Source organism: Podarcis filfolensis (genome assembly GCF_964270895.1).
Source record: "Podarcis filfolensis genome assembly, chromosome: 3".
In the NCBI taxonomy this organism is placed as follows: domain Eukaryota; kingdom Metazoa; phylum Chordata; class Lepidosauria; order Squamata; family Lacertidae; genus Podarcis; species Podarcis filfolensis.
Genome location: NC_139606.1, coordinates 100651440 through 100674430, shown reverse-complemented (window position 1 = coordinate 100674430; position 22991 = coordinate 100651440). Strand labels below are relative to the sequence as shown.

Genomic DNA, 22991 nt, shown 5'->3' with positions numbered 1-22991 from the left:
TGTGCATGCACTCCGGCCCACCATGGCGTCTGTGGGACCGTGAACTGGCCCAAGCCGCAAAAAGTTTGCCGACCCCTGTCCTAGAGTAAGGTGGTGGTGGGGAGGGCGGAGGGCCGCACCGCCACTGTTCAAAAGACGGCAAAAGAAAATAAATGTTAAGCACAGGTGACACAATATCACCACCAGCAGCAAGTAAGTGGGTCCTGAGGAGCAGGGATGTCCCTGCCGTCATTGCCACGAGGAGGAGGAAGGGCAGCAGCAGAAGTGCTGGGACAGCACTGTGCTGTTTGATCCGCATGCCAGTTACTATTTTGTAGTGTGGATAATGGATTATTATGTTTTTGATTATTGTTGTTGTTATTATTATTATTATTATTATTATTATTATTATTATTGCACAGCTGTTGTTGGCTTTGTCTCGGGAGACAATGGAGTGCACCTCTGGGGGTGAAGTCAAATGGCTGGGGAATCACAGCGCCTGCTGTGGCTGCAGAGACCAGTAACTCATAACTACTGCCTCTGTGTTGTTTTTGCTGTGATAGCAGCAGCAGCAGCAGCGAAGTGACCTCTCTGGGGTGCAAGCCTGGACAGTGTATATGGAGGTCCTGGGCTGGCCAGACGGCAAGACCCCCGCCTCTTGGCCTCACTGATGTGGTCCAAGTAGAGGATTATTTGGCACCAGCTTGGCTGCAAGAGTTGACGGAAGGAGGCATACAAGGTGCCATCCAACTGTCTAAGGGACTCCACTCTGGATTGTGTAGGCTTCACTCCTTAGCCTTTCTTTCTCCCAAAGGTGTCTCGCAAGGAAGTGGATACAGATCTTCCTCAGGGTTTGCTCCTGAAGCCTTTCTCATGAATGAGTATAGCTGCAAGGAAGCGAAGGTTTAGGATCAGTGTTTTCCTAGATGGATTACCTTCTCAGGTTGACAAGCCCCTTTTGACCCTCACTTCCCTCTGCAACATGTGCAGAAACCACCTTCTGGACTGTTGGACCCTCAATCCACCGGAGCCTATCTTCACCTGCAGGGGAATTCCCTAACTACTGGGGGGTTTGAGACCTATCGGCAACCCTCACCTGGTTTAGCTGGCCAGTCAAAGCCATTCCCAGGGTGTGGCTGCTGTTGCTGACAGCTTCTAGGAGCCACAGGTGAGAGCTGAGTGTAGGCTGAAGACAAAAGTTGGACAAACTACTCTAAAACAAACATGTCCCACACTAGAGGTGTTACCTGTCCCCTAACATGCCATGCACAAATCTACCATAAATATAAGTGTGTTATAGAAAACTTTACAGAGTGCATTTCAGTTGCCTTGAATCACTTATGACACAATTATCTTTCTCTAAATTAGATTTCCCAAGCAGGGAAGTATAAAAGGAAAACAGCAAACACTTTTCCCCCCCGCCAGCAAAAACATTATTCAGGGTTGCCAGAGTTTCAGGAAAGCCTTCACTTCAATATACTTTGTTTTTTGTAACGGTCAGGCGTGTCATAGTTTTAAAGTTCATTCTGACTAGGCAAAGGTTAAATACTTAAAGCTCAAACACTGAGAGTGCTTATTTGAATAATAAAATTTATGGTTTCGCTCCAAGATTTTCCAGCTGTTGCATGATACAGCTTGTATATTTTGCTTTGTTTATTCGCTATCAAAAAGCAAATCCCTTCAGATTAATCTGAAGCGACCCCAGCACCACTCAGACTCAAGTGAGAAGAGAGATCACAGACCGCTTTCATTGTAATCCTGCTTGTTAAATCCAGACTTATTGCTGGAGGACTGTTTATTTTTTAACTTGAAGGAAGTATGTTTCATTTTATAATATATATGCAAACATAGTTAAGTTAGCTTGATTGCCACCAGCACTTTTTAATCTTGGGAGACTTTATTTGACAAGTCAAACGATTTCCCATGTTTATTGTGAACTGCCAGGAGGAAACAGTATTTTTCTTATAGACAGGAAGTCCAGGATCAGATACAGTATTGTTCAAGGGCTTCCTTGTGATTTCAATAACAAGGAAGCAAGAACTGGCACTCCAACCTGGGGTTTTATGACTTGTTTACATCTGCTGGACCATTGTGTTTCGGCTCCTTTCTCTTTCCAGTTTTCTTCCATAAATTTGTGCTCGGTAAATGCCCTGACAACAGGTAATGGTTGAGTGACATACAGTAGCAATTAAAGGGTGGGATTCTTTGAAGGGAAGGAAATGGGATTCCCCACCCCTGTTAAGTGAAGCCAAAATTTTACGGCAGGAGCCACAATCTGAATCTTAAGATCTGTATCCTTTTTGTGTTGAAATAAGCAGCATCAAGCATTTTTACATTTTGATGAACCACATTTGATAAATCATAGAATTGTAGAGTTGGGAGGGACCGCGGGGATCATCTGGTCCAACCCCTTGCCAATTTGGGGCTCGAATCCATAACTCGGAGGTGTATGAAGCATCCAGGCAGGAGGTTCACAAATAAGCTGTTGAAACAAACCTTCTTGGTGGTGTGTTGCTGAGTCTTCAAGCTTGTAGCTGGCTTTCCGACCTTTCTGTTGGCCAGGTAGTTAGATCCTCTGCTCAAATCAGCCCAGAGTTCCTTACAATTTAGTTGCATCCTGGCTAACTCCCATCAAGCTTGCTTTCTTGGTCCTGGTTCTTTGTTCCTGCCCTTGTCAGTGACCCTTCTCTCATCTATGAAATGTAAATCTAAATCAGAAGTCCTATGGAGAGAGGGGAAATATATTGGCTAATTTGGGGCAGGGAAAGGTTTCTTCTTCCTGTTCCTTCTTCAGTCACTTGTCTGCCCACTAACACTATTTTTCATAGGTTTTAAAGTTGTGGATTTAGGAAGCAACTATATTCAAATGGAAATGGATTGGTTTTTTACTGGGGGGGGGGGAGCTCTCTCCCAGAAATATAGAGGCTAGCCTGTATATCTGGGATAGCAGCTCTTCCTAGGCTGGGAAGAAGGAACCAGTCCAATTTGACCTCTGTTTGTAGGAGAATCCCCTTGCCTTTCCAGCATCTTTCTGAATGAATGGGAATTTAGATATGCAGTGTTGCTTCAATAATTGCAATTGCTGGCAAAAGCTAGTCCTTTAATCCAATTCACGGTGAACAAAAAATACATGGGGGTGGGGGGAGAATGAAGATATACATATTTTGCAGTCACAGATATGAATGTTAATCTGATGTTTGGAAGAGGCAGTATGTGTGAAAGGTAAAGCACTGTTCTACATATCCTTGTGTTTGCCACAACAAGTATGGTTTGGGGATTTTATTTTAGCCTAATATATTATGTGCATTATGTACACATACACCTATATTATTTGCCATGATATAATAAACAATTGCGAGTTTCTAAATGCTTAGGCTTCTGTTTAAAATGACCACAGAATAAAGCAAGCTCCTTAAGTGTTTGACTGTAATCTGCATTTGATTATGTTACTAGAACTAATGCAATTAAATCAAAATGGAATGCAGTTCTAGAGTTGGATGAGAAAAAAAGGCCTCTGAATCATGTTTTTGGAAAGTACCTTTTCACAAAATATCTGGCAGTCACAACACTGGCAGCGTTCCCATTTTCCATTCTTTCTCTTGAATTGATGCCAGATTCCTTTGGGAAATCATCATTTGTAAAAGATTGCGAGGAAAAAGAGGGGCATTCTTGAGTGTGCCGTTACTGCTAATTAGAAGCTAAACATCTGCAACTGTGTCAGGGTTAATTGTATTTGAAAAGAAACACTTATACACAAGAGTTTGTTCAATATAAATAAGGCATGGTGTAGCACAAACATGGGAGCATTTGCAGACAAATTATTTTGCATTGCATTGCAGTAAAGCATTCTCATTTATTTGAATCCTTCCTACTACTAAACTGCTTGCTTGCTTCCTCTAGAAATGCAATTTTAAAGATTTTGCCTCTATGCATAAGCCACTAAATAAGTTGGGGAAAGTACCGTATTTTTCGCACTATAGGACGCACTTTTCCCCCTCCAAAAATGAAGGGGGAATGTGTGTGCGTCCTATGGTGCGAATGCAGGCTTTCGCTGAAGCCTGGAGAGCGAGAGGGGTCGGTGCGCACCGACCCCTCTCGCTCTCCAGGCTTCAGGAGAGCCCCACCGCCAGCCCCACAAGCTCGGGGGACAGCGGGGAGGCGGAACGCCGCCATCCCGCTGTCCCCCGACTTGGTTAGAAGGCTGGCGGGGGGAGAAGCCTGCTCCTCCCCGTCGCCAGCCCTGCAAACTCGGGAGACAGCGGGAGAGGCGCAGCGCGCCATCCCCCTGTCCCCCGACTTGGCTAGAAGGCTGGCGGGGGGGGAGAAGCCTGCTCCTCCCCTCGCCAGCCCCGCAGACTCGGGAGACAGCGGGAGAGGCGCAGCGCGCCCTTCCCGCTGTCCCCCGACTTGGCTAGAAGGCTGGCAGGGGGGGAGAAGCCTGCTCCTCCCCTCGCCAGCCCCGCAAACTCGGGAGACAGCGGGAGAGGCGCAGCGCACCATCCCGCTGTCCCCCGACTTGGCTAGAAGGCTGGCGGGGGGGGGGGAGAAGCCTGCTCCTCCCCTCGCCAGCCCTCAAACTCGGGAGACAGTGGGAGAGGCGCAGCGCACCATCCCGCTGTCCCCCGACTTGGCTAGAAGGCTGGCGGGGGGGGGGGAGAAGCCTGCTCCTCCCCTCGCCAGCCCCGCAGACTCGGGAGACAGCGGGAGAGGCGCAGCGCGCCCTTCCCGCTGTCCCCCGACTTGGCTAGAAGGCTGGCAGGGGGGGAGAAGCCTGCTCCTCTCCTCGCCAGCCCCGCAAACTCGGGAGACAGCGGGAGAGGCGCAGCGCACCATCCCGCTGTCTCCCGACTTGGCTAGAAGGCTGGCGGGGGGGAGAAGCCTGCTCCTGCCCGTCGCCAGCCCCGCAAACTCGGGGGATAGCGGGAGAGGCGCAGCGCGCCATCCCACTGTCTCCCGACATGGTTTGGAGACTGGCGGAGGGCTTCCTCCTCCCCCAGCCCCGCAAGCTCCCAGAGCGATGCCAAAGCTGCGCGCAGCTTCGGCATGGCTCTGGGTCCCGTTCTGGGGGAGGGGGAAGCTCGGGCTTCCCCCGCCCCAGCCCCGCGCCTGGCGGGGGGGGGAAAATAAATTTTTCCCCTTTATTTCCCCCCCAAATCTACGTGCGTCCTATGGACCGGTGCGTCCTATCGTGCGAAAAATACGGTATATTTTGCAACACAGATCTGATTCTTTAGTTCAGCATCTTAATTCCAGTTTGTTTCCAATGCAAGCTATGTTAGGGTGATACTTACTGAGTCAAACCTGGAGAAGACCTACTAATTTAAGTTCATTCATTTCAGTAGCTCTACCCTCAGTATGACTTACTTGGGTATCATCCATACTTTGGTTTTCTACTCATGCTGCATTGGGAGTGTAGACTTCACCGTTGGGAAGACTGCGTTTCTGGAATTCTGAACCTGTAGAACCATTAGCAGAAACTTTGGAAGCAAAATGTGCCCCCAGAATTCAAATGATGAGAGGATCACTCAGTATTTACTATGTAGACGTACAGACAGAAAAGGTTGGCTTTCAGCAGAAAGGGGGTATGATTTATGCAGAATGATTACAAAAAGAGTTGCTTCGTGTCGTTTCCCCTTCATTTGAAACCTAGGACAATTGCAGATGTGGGACAGCAGGAATCACCCTCTTGCCTAGTTCAAGGGAGAGTTATCCCTGTGGAAGAGGACCTGAAGCAAGGAAACTGAAATCTTTTACTTCCTCACTTAACCACCCAGCAACAGTTTTTCCTCTGGGAACTCCTGGCTGAGAATGCAGGAGGGTGCAGCTGAAAGCCAGTCCATGACACCATCATGCACAACTCCTTGCCAGGACTCTGTCCCTTCAAACTGATGATAACTCCCTGCTTTAAAGCCCTAAACGGCCTCGGTCCTGTATACCTGAAGGAGTGTCTCCACCCCCATCGTTCAGCCTGGACACTGAGATCCAGCGCCGACGGCCTTCTGGCGGTTAACCCCTCATTGCGAGACAGAAGGCCTTTTCGGTAGTGGCGCCCGCCCTGTGGAATGCCCTCCCATCAGATGTCAAGGAAATAAGCAACTATCCTATGTTTGAAAGACATCTGAAGGCAGCCTTGTTTAGGGAAGTTTTTAATATTTAATGCTGTATTGTTTTTAATACTCGATTGGGAGCCGCCCAGAGTGGCTGGGGAAACTCAGCCAGATGGGCGGGCCATTAATAATAATAATAATAATAATAATAATAATAATAGGGGAAAGATCTTGTACACTGAAATCATTCACTATTTAGGAGCATGGATGGGAACTGAGAGTTGTCAGATCATTGTCTGCTTTTCCTAGGAGTGCACCCAAGATTTTGTAGAGTAAACTTTTGCCAAATGACTCCTGGTCTGCCGGCACCCTTCATGTGAGTCCTATGGACAACTCGGCCTGCGGGGGGGGGGGGGCACTTTTCACATTACAGGGAGTAGTGCCATGCAGATAAACAGCTTGTTCGTTTACATGGTGAGAGGTATGTGCTGTCGTTCATTTAGGGGGAGGAAATCAAAGTAGTTCACAATAGAATATAAAACCATATTAAAAAATTTAAAAGCTGGACATCGGTTAGCTGCTGTGGAAAGATGTGTACTTAATTGGCTGCCTTGGCCTGGTGGAATAGAAGAGTTTTCAGCAGGCATTTAAAAGTTGGCACAGAAGGCGTCTGCTGAATCTCTATTGGCAGAGTATTCCACAGCGCTGGGCTGATGACACGAAAGGCTGTATTTATTGTTGTTGTCAAATAGAGCCCCTGCATCTCCTCAAGTAGCCTCATCATTTGATGGGCCAAAAGAATGAAAATAAGAAGCATTTTTTTTTTTAAAAAAAAGTTACTTTCTTTGTTCCATGCAAAGCTGCTGTTATAATCTCCTTATAGGGAAAGGTGCTGGATGTTCGTCTCTAGTGTGCAGTTAGATGTATGTATAAGTCTATTTCCAGTTTAGGGTAATTTCACATACATTCATTCATAAACCCATTCTGTCCATTTTCTGCATTAATCTATTGGTTGTTTTTTGTTTTTTTAGAAAACATCTGTGATTTTTGAAAGAAAAAAATGAACGAAAACAATAGTCATTTTATTTATTAAATTTGTGTACTGCCCTTAATCCATAGATCTCAGGGCAGTTCACAACAGAAAAGTACAGTAGTAAATATATATATATTTGCACATGTGTTTTGTCTCATGGACACACTGTAAAACATGCGCTGACCCTTTGTGTTTAACCCTTTTGAATATGTTGTTTAAGCTATGTTGCCTAAATTCTCATAAAGTGCAAAATCTCAAGGAGAATCATGTTCTCAAATGTACATGGTGGGGAGTGCACCATGTTGCGTTTGAACTCACAAAACTTGAATTCTTCAACCATCCTTTTGTGCAATAGGCATTTTATAAATTCTAGAAAAGTCGCTCCCCCCCCCCTAATTTTGAATTACCTGTTTGTGTTAATATGCTGTGTATATGGGTGAGCTCTAACAAATTCTGCCTCTCCTCTCCCCACCTACCAGATGTGGTCACTCTCCTGTGTATCGTTCCCGTGAGTTGGCTGGTCGCGCCCTGGTCCCCTTTATTATGGTAAACCAGGTCCCACAGACTGTATCGTCTTTGTTGGCTGGGCTTCCGGACTGCACAGATTCTTGCATACGACAGAATGCTGTTCATGGAACACTACTGCAAGTAAGCTTTGCTTCTTTGCAAAACTTTGAAACTAAGGCAGAGCTTGCCAAACAGTTTACATAGCAGTTCTTTCCAAGGTGATGGATGGAGGAGATCAGAATTACATTTATGTTGAATGTTTTGATTTTACAGCCGTGCCTTTCAGGTCTCAGGATGATCCAAATGGTGGGAATTCTTGTGGAGTACCTGAATGAGAGGAAAAGATACAGCTCCGTGGTGGAGCATGTACTTAGCATGCAAAAAGTCCTGGGTTCAGTCTCTGGCATCTTCAGGGAGAGTTGGGAAAGATTCCTTTCTGAAATCTCTGGAGAGAGGTGTATTCTGATTTAAATTAGCTATAAAAAACTGTAGTATTATTACCTGAATCTGCATTGATTTTTTTTTATTATTCTAAGGTGTATTGGCTGATTGAAGTGCAGGTAGACATAGGTCTGAGAGGAGGAATGGGGGGGGGTTAAATATTGCTCATATCATATTGCCTAAAGCAGATGGAAAGAGTGGTGACCCTTCAGCATGAGTTGGCAACGGGAAGGCATAAAGATGGGAATGGCTCTGAAGAGCGAGAGAGGTATTGCACTGTATTCTTTCAAGTTTTCTTATCACCCTGCCTGTTGACTTAGGAGGAGAGACATAATTCACAGAGCTCTGGAACAATATTATAAAATCTGAAGATGCATCAACAGTTTTGAACTGGAAAATGCTCCACAATTAATATCAGGTTTGCATGAACAGAATTGTAGTGGAGCTAAGACAAAGTTTAATGGGATTTCTATACCTCAACAATTACTTTGATTCCTACTTTGGCCTTGCATAACTGCTCTCATTCAGTTTTCTTTTTCTTACTTTTTACCCTTTTTCTACTTGCTACAGCTCTTATCCAGCAGCTGCTTAGGAAAGTACCTGGGGAGTTTTCTGAATGACTTTGTGTCTGAGTGTTTTTGTCACTACCAGATTGGATTATTTGGTCTTATTCTCATGGAAACCAACGTGGGGGGAGGAAAATAAAAGCATGTATCATGAAAAATAAATCCCCAGAGCACAAAGTAACAAAGTTCAGGAAAGATTATAAACTCCTCAAATGGAACAGGACACAATCTGTTGCCGCCACTGCAAAATTCATTAATAAGTTTTGGGAGTGTGTGTGTTTTAATGCCTGTCTGCATAAATGTCATTCAGACTGAAAATTCCACATTCCAAACAGAAGGGCACCTGTGACAATTACTGTCAATTGTATTACACAAAGAGCTGTGAATTAATTTATATATATATATATATATATATATATATATATATATATATATATATACACATATACACTGTAGAAAATTTGATGGTAAATAATAGCATTTCTCTCACTCCCATAAAGCAAATACTTTAGTTAAACATTTGCAGTTACTTGAGTGATGAAATTAGCTTATGATATGTTGATTGTCTCCAATTTATCTTTTCTTAATGAGGCACTTAAGCCTTACCTCTCACTTGCTTTTAGTACTGACTTGCATGAGGTTATGAATACCTCCCCACACCACTCCTTTTTCTTCTTCATCTTAACAAAGGAGCTCTGTTAACAGAACCTACAATTTAGTTTTCTTGCTTTGTGTGTTTTTTTAAACCAATAGTGTGTCCTGATTCTCAGAGGAACATGTGAAAGTTCTGTATTCCGATCCAGCTTGTCCCTTGGGATAGGTAGAGGTGACAAGACAGCCCAGGAACTTCCTGCCTGAGCCTTGTCCATAGCCTTTGATCTCAAAAACCATGTCCTCCTTATGAATTTCAGGTGCTTACTCCCAATTAAGGAGATACCACCAGCAAATGCCACTGTAACAACAGAGTTTTTGTAAGGGTTCTCTCTTTATGCACACAAGTGAAGACCATAAAGGGTTGCCGAAGCCTCTGTTGTTCACGTTGGAAAAAAGAGGGTGAAGAGCCTTTTCCCCTGCACTACATTCTGGTGTTGATGGCCACATAACCCTTGTTTAGTTGAAAAACGGACGCTGTTGAAGTAAGTTATCAGCCGAGGAAAACAAAACTACTGATGCAAGTTGGATTTTAGAGGTTTAAAATGTAGTGCTCACCCACACCATACATTTAAAGCACTCTCTGCCACTTTTAAGTGGCTTCTTCCAAAGAATCCTCCTGGGGGTTGTAGTTTGTTACGGGTCTCTTAACAACTCTCAGTAGTCTTAACAAACTACAGTTCCCAGGATCCTTTGAGGGAAGCCATGACTCTGAAAGTGGCATAAGTGCTTCAACTATATGGTGTGGATGCGACCTTTCTACTGATCTTTCTTCCCATCAACAGATCATGAATGCAAAACATGTTCAAGCACCAATAACAGCACTTCACATCACAATAAAAGGTTTTTGAAGTATTCGTCTTGAAACCAGTTGTGATCATCTTCATGGTCTTATACAAGGCTTCAGAATTCTAGGAAACCATTTCTCGCAGTTTGGAGGCAGAAATTTCCCCATTTTATGTTCCTTAAATTTGAATTAACTGTAATTTTTCTTCTTATTTTTAAATTATTCTGGCGCTTTTTCAGTTCTGCTTCTTATGGAAGAACTGAAAAACCAGTGGGTGATATCTAGCATTACCCATACTCAGAGTAGACTTAAGGCCATTGAAGCAAGTAGACTTCAGTCCATTGATTTTTAGTGGATCTAGTCTTGAGTACGGCTTAGCAGGATATCATCCGTTATTATCCATGTTTATTACCTTGAAACTGTCTATAGCTTTCCACATACTTTGGCCCATTTTTCTGCTGTGAATGTATTAGAATTTCTTTCCCATAGCCCTGTTTTTCTTGAAATTTCCTTTAAAGTCAGCAAGTTTAGGTTCTGAGGGGGAATGGAAGAAAATCCCAAGACAGTGGACTTCAGCTATTCCTTTTCTATATGATATATGAGAAGCAATATTTCTCCTGTCAGTAATGTATATAATTGCTTGCAGATCACCAATAATTCCTTCTCCCATTGCTGGCAAATAGTTCTTCCTTCTGCCTTGATTTCTTTTAGGTTAAAAGGAATGTAGTTGTAAAAGTTGCCCTGACCTAAAAAAAAGGCAAATCAGGTTTCATGTCTGTCATTGATGATGATTTTATAAACCTAGTGGGTCTTGTCAGATAGTCTGTGCATGAACGTTTACACCAAACAACAAAACCGTTGTTGTGATGAGACGTTTTAAAAGTCTCCATGTTGAGGTTTCGACAACTGTGTTCAGTTCTGATTTTTCTGACCCCAGCCTTCTTATTGATCTTCTCCCCATTTACTTACGTCTAGTATGCCTTTCAGTAAACAATGCAGTAGGTACTGATTCCCTCTCCCTTCTCAGCAGCCTGAAAGCCATGTCTTAAACCAACTATAGTTTCCAAACTACCTTGCAGGCAGCTTAGTGTAAACTACAGAAATATAACTTATTAGTAAAATATAGACAGGGCTTTTTCCCCCCAGATGGAACTCACCAAAACTCAGTTCTCAGGTGAGTTCCAGCACCTCTCAGCTGGGTTCTGGCACCTCTCAATTGGCCACCATTGCCATTCTAAGATAATGAGGGAGGTGTTCATGGTGAGTTCTGGCTCCTCTTTTTTCAGAAAATAGCACTGAGATAAGGGAGCCAATTACCCACAGGGGATGACCATAGAACACTTGAATATGGAGACCAGGGAGGTAAATGTTAAGGCTTCTTCCCTGGATAGCGACATTGTCAATGAATATGGGTAGGGATTAGGAGGAAGAAGACTAAGGCAAGAAGACAACAAGTTCAGTGTTCTGGCATATACTGAATTTGAGTGTTTGTTTGAATTTTGTTTTTTAGTCGTTTATAGCACATTCATCCGGTGCTATACCAGCTGCACTGGCTCCCGGTGGAGTACAGGATCAGGTTTAAGGTGCTGGTTTTAACCTTCAAAGCCCTATACGGCCTAGGACCCTCGTACCTACAGGACCGCCTCTCCTGGTATGCCCCACAGAGGAACTTACGGTCTTCAAATAAAAACATCTTGAAGGTCCCAGGCCACAGAAAGGTTAGGCTGGCCTCAACTAGAGCCAGGGCTTTTTCGGCTGCGGCTCCAACCTGGTGGAACGCTCTGTCACAAGAGACAAGGACCCTGCAGGACTTGACATCTTTCCGCAGGGCCTGCAAGACAGAGCTGTTCCACCGGGCCTTTGGTCAGGGTGCAGCCTGACTCCCTCCTTTGGCAATCTTTACAAAACTTTAGTTTATGGTTGCCATCAATTTTGATTTTAATTAATTTTTATAATGTTTTTATAATGTTGCACTGTTTTAGTGTTGTTAGCCGCCCTGAGCCCGGCTTCAGCTGGTGAGGGCGGGATATAAATAAAATTTATTATTATTATTATTATTATTATTATTATTATTATTATTATTGTTATTAGTGTCCGACTCTTCGTGACCCCATGGACCAGAGCATGCCAGGCACTCCTGTCTTCCACTGCCTCCCGCAGTTTGGTCAAACCCATGTTAGTAGCTTCGAGAACACTGTCCAACCATCTCATCCTCTGTCGTTCCCTTCTCCATGTGCCCTCCATCTTTCCCAACATCAGGGTCTTTTCTAGGGAGTCTTCTCTTCTCATGAGGTGGCCAGAGTATTGGAGCCTCAGCTTCAGGATCTGTCCTTCCAGTGAGCACTCAGGGCTGATTTCCTTAAGAATGGATAGGTTTGATCTTCTTGCAGTCCATGGGACTCTCAAGAGTCTTTTCCAGCACCATAATTCAAAAGCATCAATTCTTTGGAGATCAGCCTTCTTTATGGTCCAGCTCTCACTTCCATACATCACTACTGGAAAAACCATAGCTTTAACTATACAGACCTTTGTCGGCAAGGTCTCTGCTTTTTAAGATGCTGTTTAGGTTTGTCATTGCTTTTCTCCCAAGAATTTCGTGTTTGAATATGCCCAAACACAAATATCAGGTGGGCAGTGGAGATGGAGAGAAGTATGTTTTGGAGGCAGGGTCAATTCTAGGTTTTAGAGGGCCCACAGTGAGAGGCTGGAGAGTCTCCCTTGAGGTTACCCAGCAGCAGTGCTGGTGACAGCATTCCAAGGCTGATGGAGAGCCACCATGTACATTTCCTGCTTATGCCATAAGAATCATTGACTTTGTGCCACACCAGTGCATTGTGGGACATTTAACTAGTGACTACTGAACCCAGCAGTCAGCCATTGCAGGAAGACCCAGGGCAGGTGTTAGCGCTGGTATGGCCTTCTAAGTAGCTGCTGTAGGATGCCAAGTCCTCATGCTGGTGTGAAGTAGCGTCATTCAGGTAACACTGAAAATGGTGGCGTTTGAGAAGGTTAGAAAAATGGAGAAAGAAAGCAGCGGGGGGCCAGGAACAGAACTCTTGAGGAACTCAATGGATAGCAGGAAGGTAGAGGAGAGGGAGTATTTTCTAATGAGTGAGTTGAAAAGTAAGAAGGAGGCTTAAGTATGGAGGGACTGAGGAACAGAGGATGATCAGTTTTATCTGAGGCAGCAAAAATGTCCAGGAGGAGAAGAGACCTTTCAGATTGGATCAATGGAAAGATTCAGTGAGGGAAATTTTAGTGGATCGCAGAAGTCCAGACGCCAGTTTGTAATAGATTATCGGTTAGGATAGAATGGAAATGGACTGTAGGAGAAATGTTGAGGAGAATTCAATACTATATCAAGGCAGGGTGAGTCAGGGGGATTCTTAGTGGGTTGAGGAGAAGGAAGGAGAAGAAGTTAGAGAAGGAAGGAAATGGGGAAGTAGGCAGAAGAGATGGTTAAGTTTATGGACAGTGGATAATAGGAATTGCCAGTATCAACCATTTTAACAATATTCAGATAGCATCAAAGGGGTGAGTCTCCGTTTCTCAGTGGTTTTGTGAAACAGTTTGACTTACAAAAGTTTCTTCCACTTCAAAACCAATTTCAAAAGATGTAAATATCTGGCTAAGCCTCTTTAGCAATGCTTGGTTTTTGTGTGTCTCTATTTTTAAAAAAGAACAAAACAATTTTTTCACATGATTTATGTAATCCTTTTATAGTAGAATAATTACTGATGAGAACCTAGTTGATAGTAGTTCTTATTTTAATGAGCTCATTACACTGAATAAATCCATTGGTAGTAATTGAATAAAATAAATACTGTTTTCATCTTCACTGCTGTTGTGGTTTAATAATTCCTCTAAAGGGGAAGGGGATTCTCACTAATAACAAGAAAAAAAATGTAACAGTTTGTAAAATAAGTGGAAGAACTACTTAATCAGTCCACTGCCCTGTCTCTGACAGTTCAAGTATTGGATTCTTTAGAAATATTTTGTAGATGTTTTTCATGGGCAATTTAAAAGTTCACTCAGTATGATTATAATCTCCAGTCTTGACAAGCTGCCCTATATACATTTCATGTTGCTAGATCCAATCGGTCTAGTAACTAGTTTTTCCATTACCTTGGCTTAAGCTAAAATACACATGCTGTGGCCTTTGGCCAGTTTGCTTTTTAAAAAGATATTTACTAGTCTTTGGACAGGTCTCAGGGACCTTTACATGCTGTACAGCTGACATTCAGTGATGCACAGTGCTAAAACAGCTTTTTATAAATGGTAATAAGTCATTATTGCTAGGCAAAGTGAATAAAATAGAGAAAGAAAAATCCATTCCCGAAGAATCCCTATGCTTGCAGCAGTGCAAGAGGGAGTGTCTAGGTCTTTGTGAAATCTGCAGACATTTCTTCCTTTCTCAAACCCTGCTCATTATTGACTCACTATTTGTGCCCTGGTCATATTTCAGTGAGCATTTCTTCCAGTTGCTCGTCCGGATAATTAAATTCAAAAGTGTCATTACTACTTTTGGTCCTTTGCCTTGCAAAGCCCTGCTGACTTTCAGGGTTTGTGGACCTCCTGCAACTGTTGGATAAATGTACTCTTATGAGGTTTTTTTTTTGGGGGGGATAGGCTGAATGCTTGGGCCCCCTTCTAATTCCTGGATCCAGCAAGGATTCAATTTCCGAAATAGCCAGGCCAGTCTGGGTGATGGGCCATTAGGAGAACAAAAGGAACGGTTGATGGGCCATTAAGAGAACCAAGTAAAGGGGGCTCTGTGCCAGATGCCAAATGGATCGGCCCCTCCTCCATCTCTTAGCAGGAATTTTGAGGGCAGAGTTTGCTGTAATGTGACCTAGAGGGAGAAGCTGCAGGCTGGGAAGGCAGAGAAAAAGCCATGTCTGGTTTCTGTTTCTATCCAAGGCTGTGGCTATGGGAGAAACAAGACCCTCTTGGGGTGTTAATGCTATCGACCGCTCCATTGTAGGCTCAGGTTGTATATATGTGTAAATAAACCATATATCATAAAGACACCACAGTCTCCACTGTGCCTCATTTCCAAAAGGAAACATGGACCCTGGGTAAGTGGTGGAATCTCACACCGGTTGTAGATTGGGGTGGTGTGCGACAGTACAGATCCTGTCTCCAGCCAGCAGTATGGATTGAATGGCAGTCCCTGCAGAGTAAGTAAGAATGCTTACTTACAGGGAAATTTAGGACGGATATAGAGGAATAATTAAAATGACATTTATGTGATACTGACTTTTTGTGAAGAGCAGAAGCTTTTGAAATCACCAGCTTCACTGTTTTGCTGAGGAAGGTACATGAGTTTCTTTTGATATTAATTAAATCTGTCTCAGTAATGTGGATGTTGCTTTTCTTTTGAAAGGGGTGTGGGATTTTCAGAGCTTGAATACTGACATATAGCTGCAGGGGAGTAACAGGGAGTGAGAATCAGCTAGAAAAATTGTCATCAATTTTGTTCATTAGTATTATGAACAAGAATATCTCCTTCAGGCCTATGGGCATTTTTTTTATCCTGCTTCTCTGTGAAAAATTCAAGGTTGCAAACGTATGTACTAAAATTAAAACAAATCAATCCAATTCAAAACTAGACTAAAACTGCAGTGATCATATATGCACCATGAACTAGAACAGGACTGGATGTTGTGGACTGCAAGACCCATCATCCCTGACCTTTGGCCCTACTTGCTTGCACTAATGGGAGTTGTAATCCACAGCATCCGGAAGCTGCCACGTTGGTGCTTTCTTCATAAAATTCGCGTATTTGAGGTGCATATAATTAGACTCAGAGCAAGAAACTTTGTTAGAAAGAGGGCCTCAGGGAATCATCGCAGAACAACCAGAACATAAATATGGGTGTCCCCGTATACTTAGCTTATTAAATTGCTTTAAATGTTAATGAAATTTGTCAGTTATCTTGGTGACATTGTATGTCTTGGCCCAGCATACCTGAAGGAGCATCTCCACCCCCATCATTCAACCCGGACACTGAGGTCCAGCTCTGAGGGCCTTTTGGCGGTTCCCTCACTGTGAGAAGTGAGGTTACAGGGAACCAGGCAGACGGCCTTCTCAGTGGTGGCGCCCCCCCTGTGGAATGCCCTCCCATCAGATGTCAAGGAAATAAACAACTATCTGACTTTTAGAAGACATCTGAAGGCAGCCCTGTTTAGGAAAGTTTTAATGTTTGATGTTTTATTGCAGGCTTCCTCAAACTCGGCTCTGCAGATGTTTTTGGCCTACAACTCCCATCATCCCTAGATAGCAGGACCCAGTGGTCAGGGATGATGGGAATTGCAGTCTCAAAACATTTGGAGGGCCGAGTTTGAGGAAGCCTATTTTATTGCATTTTTTATATTCTGTTGGAGCTGCCCAGAATGGCTGGGGAGGCCCAGCCAGATGGGCAGGGTATAAGTAATAAATAAATAATTTGATGATGATGATGATGATGATGATGATGATGATGATGATGCATTAGCAAGAACATAAAGGGTAAAGGGACCCCTGACCGTTAGGTCCAGTTGTCACGGACTCTGGGGTTGCGGCGCTCATCTCGCTTTACTGGCCGAAGGAGCCGGCGTACAGCTTCCGGGTCATGTGGCCAGCATGTGAACCAGAGCAGCGCACGGAAACGCCATTTACCTTCCCACTGGAGCAGTACCTATTTATCTACTTGCACTTTGACGTGCTTTTGAACTGCTAGATTGGCAGGAGCAGGGACCGAGCAACGGGAGCTCATTGGAAGGCAGTAATTTTGATCCTGTTTTCATGTTCATGGTGAATTCCAAAGCAAGTTGACGGGCTATGTTGTTGTTTATTAAATTTGTATACTGCCATATACACGCAGACCTCAGGGAGGTTTGCAGCACACCGTAAAACATAACATATTTTGAGACAAAAAGATTCTGAGTTGTATCCAGCACTGTGCCATTTTCACAACAGACTTCAGCTTGTTGCATGGATTTCCTGCTTTTCCTCTTCACCCCTGTAGCCCCTTGCTCACCCTCAACATCTCTTCCAAAGGGGTGAGAGACCCTCCAGAGGAGATTTTGCAGGTGCACAGGGAGAGAAAGTCCCATTGCATGAACGGAACCAGGCACATGCAGCATTAGATACAACCCTTTATACAAAACATAAATATATTGTCATAATACGTTTTCTTATTACAATGGTACCTCGGGTTACAGATGCTTCAGGTTACAGACTCCGCTAACCCAGAAATAGTACCTCGGGTTAAGAACTTTGCTTCAGGATGAGAACAGAAATCGTGCTCTGGCGGCGCAGCAGCAGCGGGAGACCCCATTAGCTAAAGTAGTGTCTCAGGTTAAGAACAGTTTCAGGTTAAGAATGGACCTCTGGAACGAATTAAATGCTTAACCCGAGGTACCACTGTATTTTTGATCGGCTTCGTTGAAATTAAGAGTTTAGCGGCCTACGTCAACCCAAAATACCATTTTCTCTTAACACACCAATGTTAAAAAGTGCTTTGAAAAAAATCGTCTGGTTTAGGTAACAGTATGCAAGTTCTATGGTTAACTATAACTGTTCCAGAAGTCACATTAATTCTTTAAAAACAGATATAAAGTCACTATGGGCACAATCCACTGGGAACCTTCTGCTGAGCTGTGCAGGAGTATGGCAGCAGTGCACACAGTATAAAACTCGCAGGGATGTATGATTTCTTGAGTAGTTTTATAGTATGAAAAATTGCCTGTTTGGGAGACAGAGGCAAACACTGATTTGTTAGACTGCTCAACATCTTGCAGCTACAGCCTGCATCTTCTGTGGACATCCTCCATACAATACACATTCCAGCTCATAACTTGTTCAGCAGACTTCTCTGTTAACTGCCTTGTCCCTTTGGAATAGAAATGTTGCTGATTATGTATTACTTTTCTTATTTGATTTGGCAGCAGAATGTGAAGTGTACTATTTCATAGCTGATTTATAAAGGCTGATATTGTGAATGAATGTTATAGTACCTGGAGATCAAAGCAGTCAGATCATTATAATTAAATGTTTTTTATTGCAACTTCCTTGCAGCTGCTCCTTTTCTTAGCTCCGTTTTTATTGTCCAAGATAAGCTTTTCTTTGAAGTTGGAAAAAGAGGAGTATTTGCGTCAAGTTGAAAACATGCACCTAAATATAAATAATAACGGCTGTGTGTCTGTTCTCATGACTATTTTTATACGTATTTTTGTTTATAAAAATAAAATAGTGTATACAAACCATAGCCTGGTTTGCATGCCACTTTAAACCGTAACTTAACTATAGTTTAAAGACAAGTGTGCAGTGTGCTAGTGCACAGAGCGAAAATTGGGGCAGCTTTGCTTTTTCCCTGTTCCTGCCAGCACCTAAGCAGGATTAAGTGCAAACCAGGGCTCTTGATCTGTTTCTCCAAACAAACCCCTTGTGGGAAGACAGTAACAAACCTTGGGTACAGCTCATGGTTTGTTTGGAGAGAGACAAACCAAGAGCCCAAGAAATAACAACTGGTAAATGCAGCAGCAGGAATGGAGGAGAAGCGAAGCAGCTGAAATTCCATTGTGCCAGAGTATGCTATGTATCTGCCTTTTAAAGATAGTTAGGCTTCACGATCGTTTAAGCAGGGGTGGAGAGCAGGATTTGACTGGTGGGCCACATCCTGACCTTGCCCATTCCCATGGGGTATTTTGACCAGTAGATGCGACCACCAACCTGTCCGTCACCAGACACCACCATGACATCATTTGACCTAACTTCAAAGGGGCTTTCTGTATGAACCAAACAAGTTGATCAACACTTACAGCAAACCCTGCTTTTGGCAGGGCTCATAATGTCCTTTTCAAAAAAGGTCTCTGGTGTGGCCACATTTAAACTATTATGTGCATCCTTAAAACTACAATACGGGGGTTCTTTTAAGATACGTTACCTGCTGCCTTGGGAGTTTGACTGAGTGTTGCGGGAGAAATGTTTTCATAAATATATTTTTAAAAGAGATGCAGAAAAGGGCAACCCAATAACCAAGGTGTTGGAGTATTTTTCTCTCCAAGAAAAAAATTAATGTTAAGATGATTTCCCTGCTTCCAGTTCCCTGATAGTAAGTGAGCAGGGTTGAGTGAGCAATCCCTGGGGTTGGCTGCAGGAGTTGCTCCATATCTTGCTGTCTCCCTTCCTTCAAACTCAGGGCACTCACCCTGTGACAGCCTTTAAACACTACTGTAGGGGTTCAGTAGCTAGCATTTATAACATGTTAGTGAAGCTGGATGTCTTACACATGGAATCGGAGCTGGATTTAGGTCAAACATCAGATGAACACAGATGAGGCAAAATCTGGGAGATGGTACCGGTGAAGTTGGCTTCTGTAAACCTTCAAGGCAACACACTTAAAACCATACACAGGAGGTTAAGAATCCCAGAATTCTCACCTGACTCTGGGGGCATCCCAAAATTGCTGAAGGAATTGTGAGTGTACATGCATTTATGGTGGGAATGCCCTGTTCTGACTAAGCATTCTGCATGCGAAGGCCAGACTATTAGCTCCTCTTTTCATTGCCAAGAATACCAGTTTTAGTTGATTTGGATTATCAAGATTATGTCTGTTAAGAATCATTAGCATGTAGGGGGGAAAACACCATAGAAATAATATCTTTTTTTACTTTTTCTGTTGATTCCCTCCATCTTTGCAATATCTCTAGAAAGTAGGTAGAATATATACCAAGTGACTTTAGTCTAGACTTGTGTTAGGAAGCTGTTTATCAGTAAATCTGTTTAGCTACACTGGCCCAGACCTATCTCAAGAGGATTTCAAACATTGGAACTATTTTTGTTCTCCGTGTTTTGCATAATAAGAACGATATGCACAGAATCCACTTCCCATTTTTAAAACCACAAATGAAGTTTTGTAATTAGCCGTGATTAGATAAATTGATTTTTTTTTAAAGCTACTTCTGGAAAGGCACATCCAAACGATTTCACTAAAAACCATGGTTCAGTGTTATAAAGCAAAGCGAAACAGCGTAATGTATTACAACCAGTCTTAATGTTTACTTCAAAGCCTAAGTGCAGTGCTCATTAAGGTTGTTCTTTTGATTATGCAGTTAGCCCTCGGTTTGCCCTTACGTTTACCTTGGCTGAGGCGTTTGCAGTTAAATGCCACTGTGAAAATTACTGGAAAACATTAACATTAACATGTTATTGTAAGCTGACATGCTGAGCCTGATGGGAAGTAAAATGTATAAATAGCCTCGTTTGTATGCATAGGGTGAAAATCTGCTTAGTTCTAGCAACTACTATCACTACATGGATCATTCATTTGTTGGGGCTTAAGTTTCCTTACGGGTTTTCTTCCTTTCTGTAAATGTGCGTTGATAGTTTTTGAAGACACGTCGCAATCGTGCAAGCAGATGAAACCTTGCATTGTCTAATATTTATTTGCTCACACTGTCTGTATCTGGCTCCGTAGTTTTCCAAACATTTCCCCAGCAAGCACCAGCAAAAACAATCCGATAAGATTATTCAGTCTGTTCACAGAGGTAGGCTGGATTGAAAAGGGCGTCAGCTTCTGGCTGCAGAACCAACATCCACTCCAAATGCAACCCAGACTATAGCCTGCCATACTCCATAAACAGGGTGCATCTCATCTCTCCCCCTTATTTGTCAATCTTATTTGTTTAAATGTGCCTTTCTGGCATGAAGCACAGTAACTGGTCAGGTATTGAACACGAGCCAAAAGCAACCATTGAGATTTCTTAAGGGAAATGTTATTGGCTAGAGGCCCATGTTTGCCAACATCCCATCTCTAGTTGTTCCAGGCCCTAGTATCCAAAGAGGAAGGAGACTTCCTTATGCCTAAGGACATAAGAATTCAGCGTATCATAATACTTTAAATAAACACAACTGAGTCATCAGAATGCCTTCATGAATTTCGTTCTATTATGGAACCAAGTTGGTTGCCATATTTTTTAGTAAGTGCACACTAATTATTGCTGCTGTTTTGCAAACTGCCCTGCTCCTGGGTTCCTGCATCAGGTTTCCACCTTCACCAGTGCTGCATTTTTTCCAGCTTACTATTTGCACAGTGTTTTATTTCAGCTGCTGAAACATCTGTATTTTTTCAGGGAGTGCTGAAAATGTGCACTATAGAGTGATGTCAGTTTACTTTACTTTCAAGAACCGTTTAGCTGAACAATCAGAGTATTGTTTCGTTCTCCCAGCTAGGAATGTGAGTATTTTTATTGTATACTTGATTCTCCAAAGCAGGCTGAGGGCATATAAGCAGACATTTTATGACTCCAGGTTAGCTCGAGGGAAGGAAGGTTTAACCTTTGGAGTTCATGGAGAGACAAATACACAAACCAGGAAACTTAAAAATTATCTGTATTTTGAAAGGCCATTTCTGTATGAAGGTTTCTTAGCAGGGGGGAAAGATTGCAGGCTTCCTTTTTAAAATGTCTTCGGCTCTGTGGTGCTTATATTAAAATTAAAAGGTCTCATGCGTGGATACTCTGAAACAGTTTATTGCTGCTTTCAGTGGCGTGTGGTGAAATTTTTCGTAGGGGAACAGTTAGAGCCAGAGGCACCAGTTTGCAAGGGCGATTTGGGGCGGGTGGGTGATGTTGTACCCATGAGCATCACCTCCTTCCCTAACCAGGGCAGAAGCTTCCTGGGCTTTGGGAAAGAGATACCAGGCCTCTGACAAGATGCTGGAGCTCTGCTGCCTCCTTCTTAAAGCTAGGTGGGCTTTGGGAAGGTGGTGGGGAGGGCTCTTGAACCCGTTAGAGCAGGCATGGCCAAACTTGGCCCTCCAGCTGTTTTGGGACTACAACTCCCATCATCCCTAGCTAACAGGACCAGTGGTCAGGGATGATGGGAATTGTAGTCCCAAAACAGCTGCAGGGCCAAGTTTGGCAATGCCTGCATTAGAGCATCGTGCCTCTCTTCCTAAAGCTGGGCAGAAGCTTCCCGGGGCTTGGAAAGGGACATTTAGGAGACTAGCCTAGTCCCCCTAGTCCAATGACCGCATGCCACTGGCTGCTTTCGTGAAATCAGATCTTTTGTTAGAAAATGTGGATTTAATAAATCCAGATGTGATTTTGCTGCGTTTTGACTATAAAATGTGGTGGTGTGTTATCTGTGTTGACACACAATACCACATTTTTTTGGCATTTAATTAGGTTTGCCATGCTGTTCAAGTAGCATCAGCTGACAACTGCCTGTTGTTTGACCACTTCAAAATATTCCCAAAGTGTTGCCATTTAGATGGCAGCTTAACCTTCCTTATTTAAAGGCATCTCCAGACACCGACCCTCAGCAGTGCCAAAGGCCTGCCTGGCACCAAAATGAATATCTTTTTGGCACCAGGCTAAAACTTACCTTGCCCTCGGGCATTTGATTGCATGTGATGGGTTGCTATCACTGACCTCCTATGTCCTGTGTTGCAGATGTGCAAGTCACTAGGTGTAGGATTGGAATTTAGTATTAGTGGTTTAAATCAAGTAGTTTAAATGAAGAAAAAGAAGTGCATGCTCATGAATAGTTTGGGTTGATTAAATTAAGCAAATATTCATGACAAAACTTCCATTTAAAACAGACATAGGCAAACTCGGGTCCCCCCAGATGTTTTGGGACTACAACTCCCATCATCCCTGACCACTGGTCCTGCTAGCTAGGGATGATGGGAGTTGTAGTCGCAAAACATCTGGGGGCCCGAGTTTGCCTATGCCTGATTTAAAACATTTCCTTAGTAGCTACATTTCAGTTTATTAGACCTGGAGTGGATTAAACCTTGAAGAATAGCAATGTTCAACTTTTTATGAAGCAATTTTCTATGTGTCCTTGGTATTTTACATTTAAATAGGTATTGAGCAGTATGAATCCTTGAACCAGGATGGTGTAAAAGGATGTTCGTCTGCCTAGCAGCTGTTTCATGTGCCTTAAGGTCCTCTGTGGAAACTTGCCTCTGGAATTCAGAAATAAAAATG

General features: G+C 43.3%; 1 protein-coding gene across 6 annotated transcripts in view; it reads left to right on the top strand.

The window, feature by feature from the left end:
* The window catches only part of THADA (THADA armadillo repeat containing), a 146249-nt gene that overhangs the window by 75736 nt on the left and 47522 nt on the right, over positions 1–22991 (top strand). For all 6 annotated transcript variants that reach the window (XR_014545794.1, XM_083604748.1, XM_083604749.1 and 3 more), the window contains one exon: positions 7539–7707. Coding sequence is in view for 5 of the 6 variants with exons in the window: in XM_083604748.1 (XP_083460874.1) it covers positions 7539–7707 (169 nt within the window). In the remaining variant the exon portion in view is untranslated. The remainder of the gene's footprint in view (positions 1–7538; positions 7708–22991) is intronic.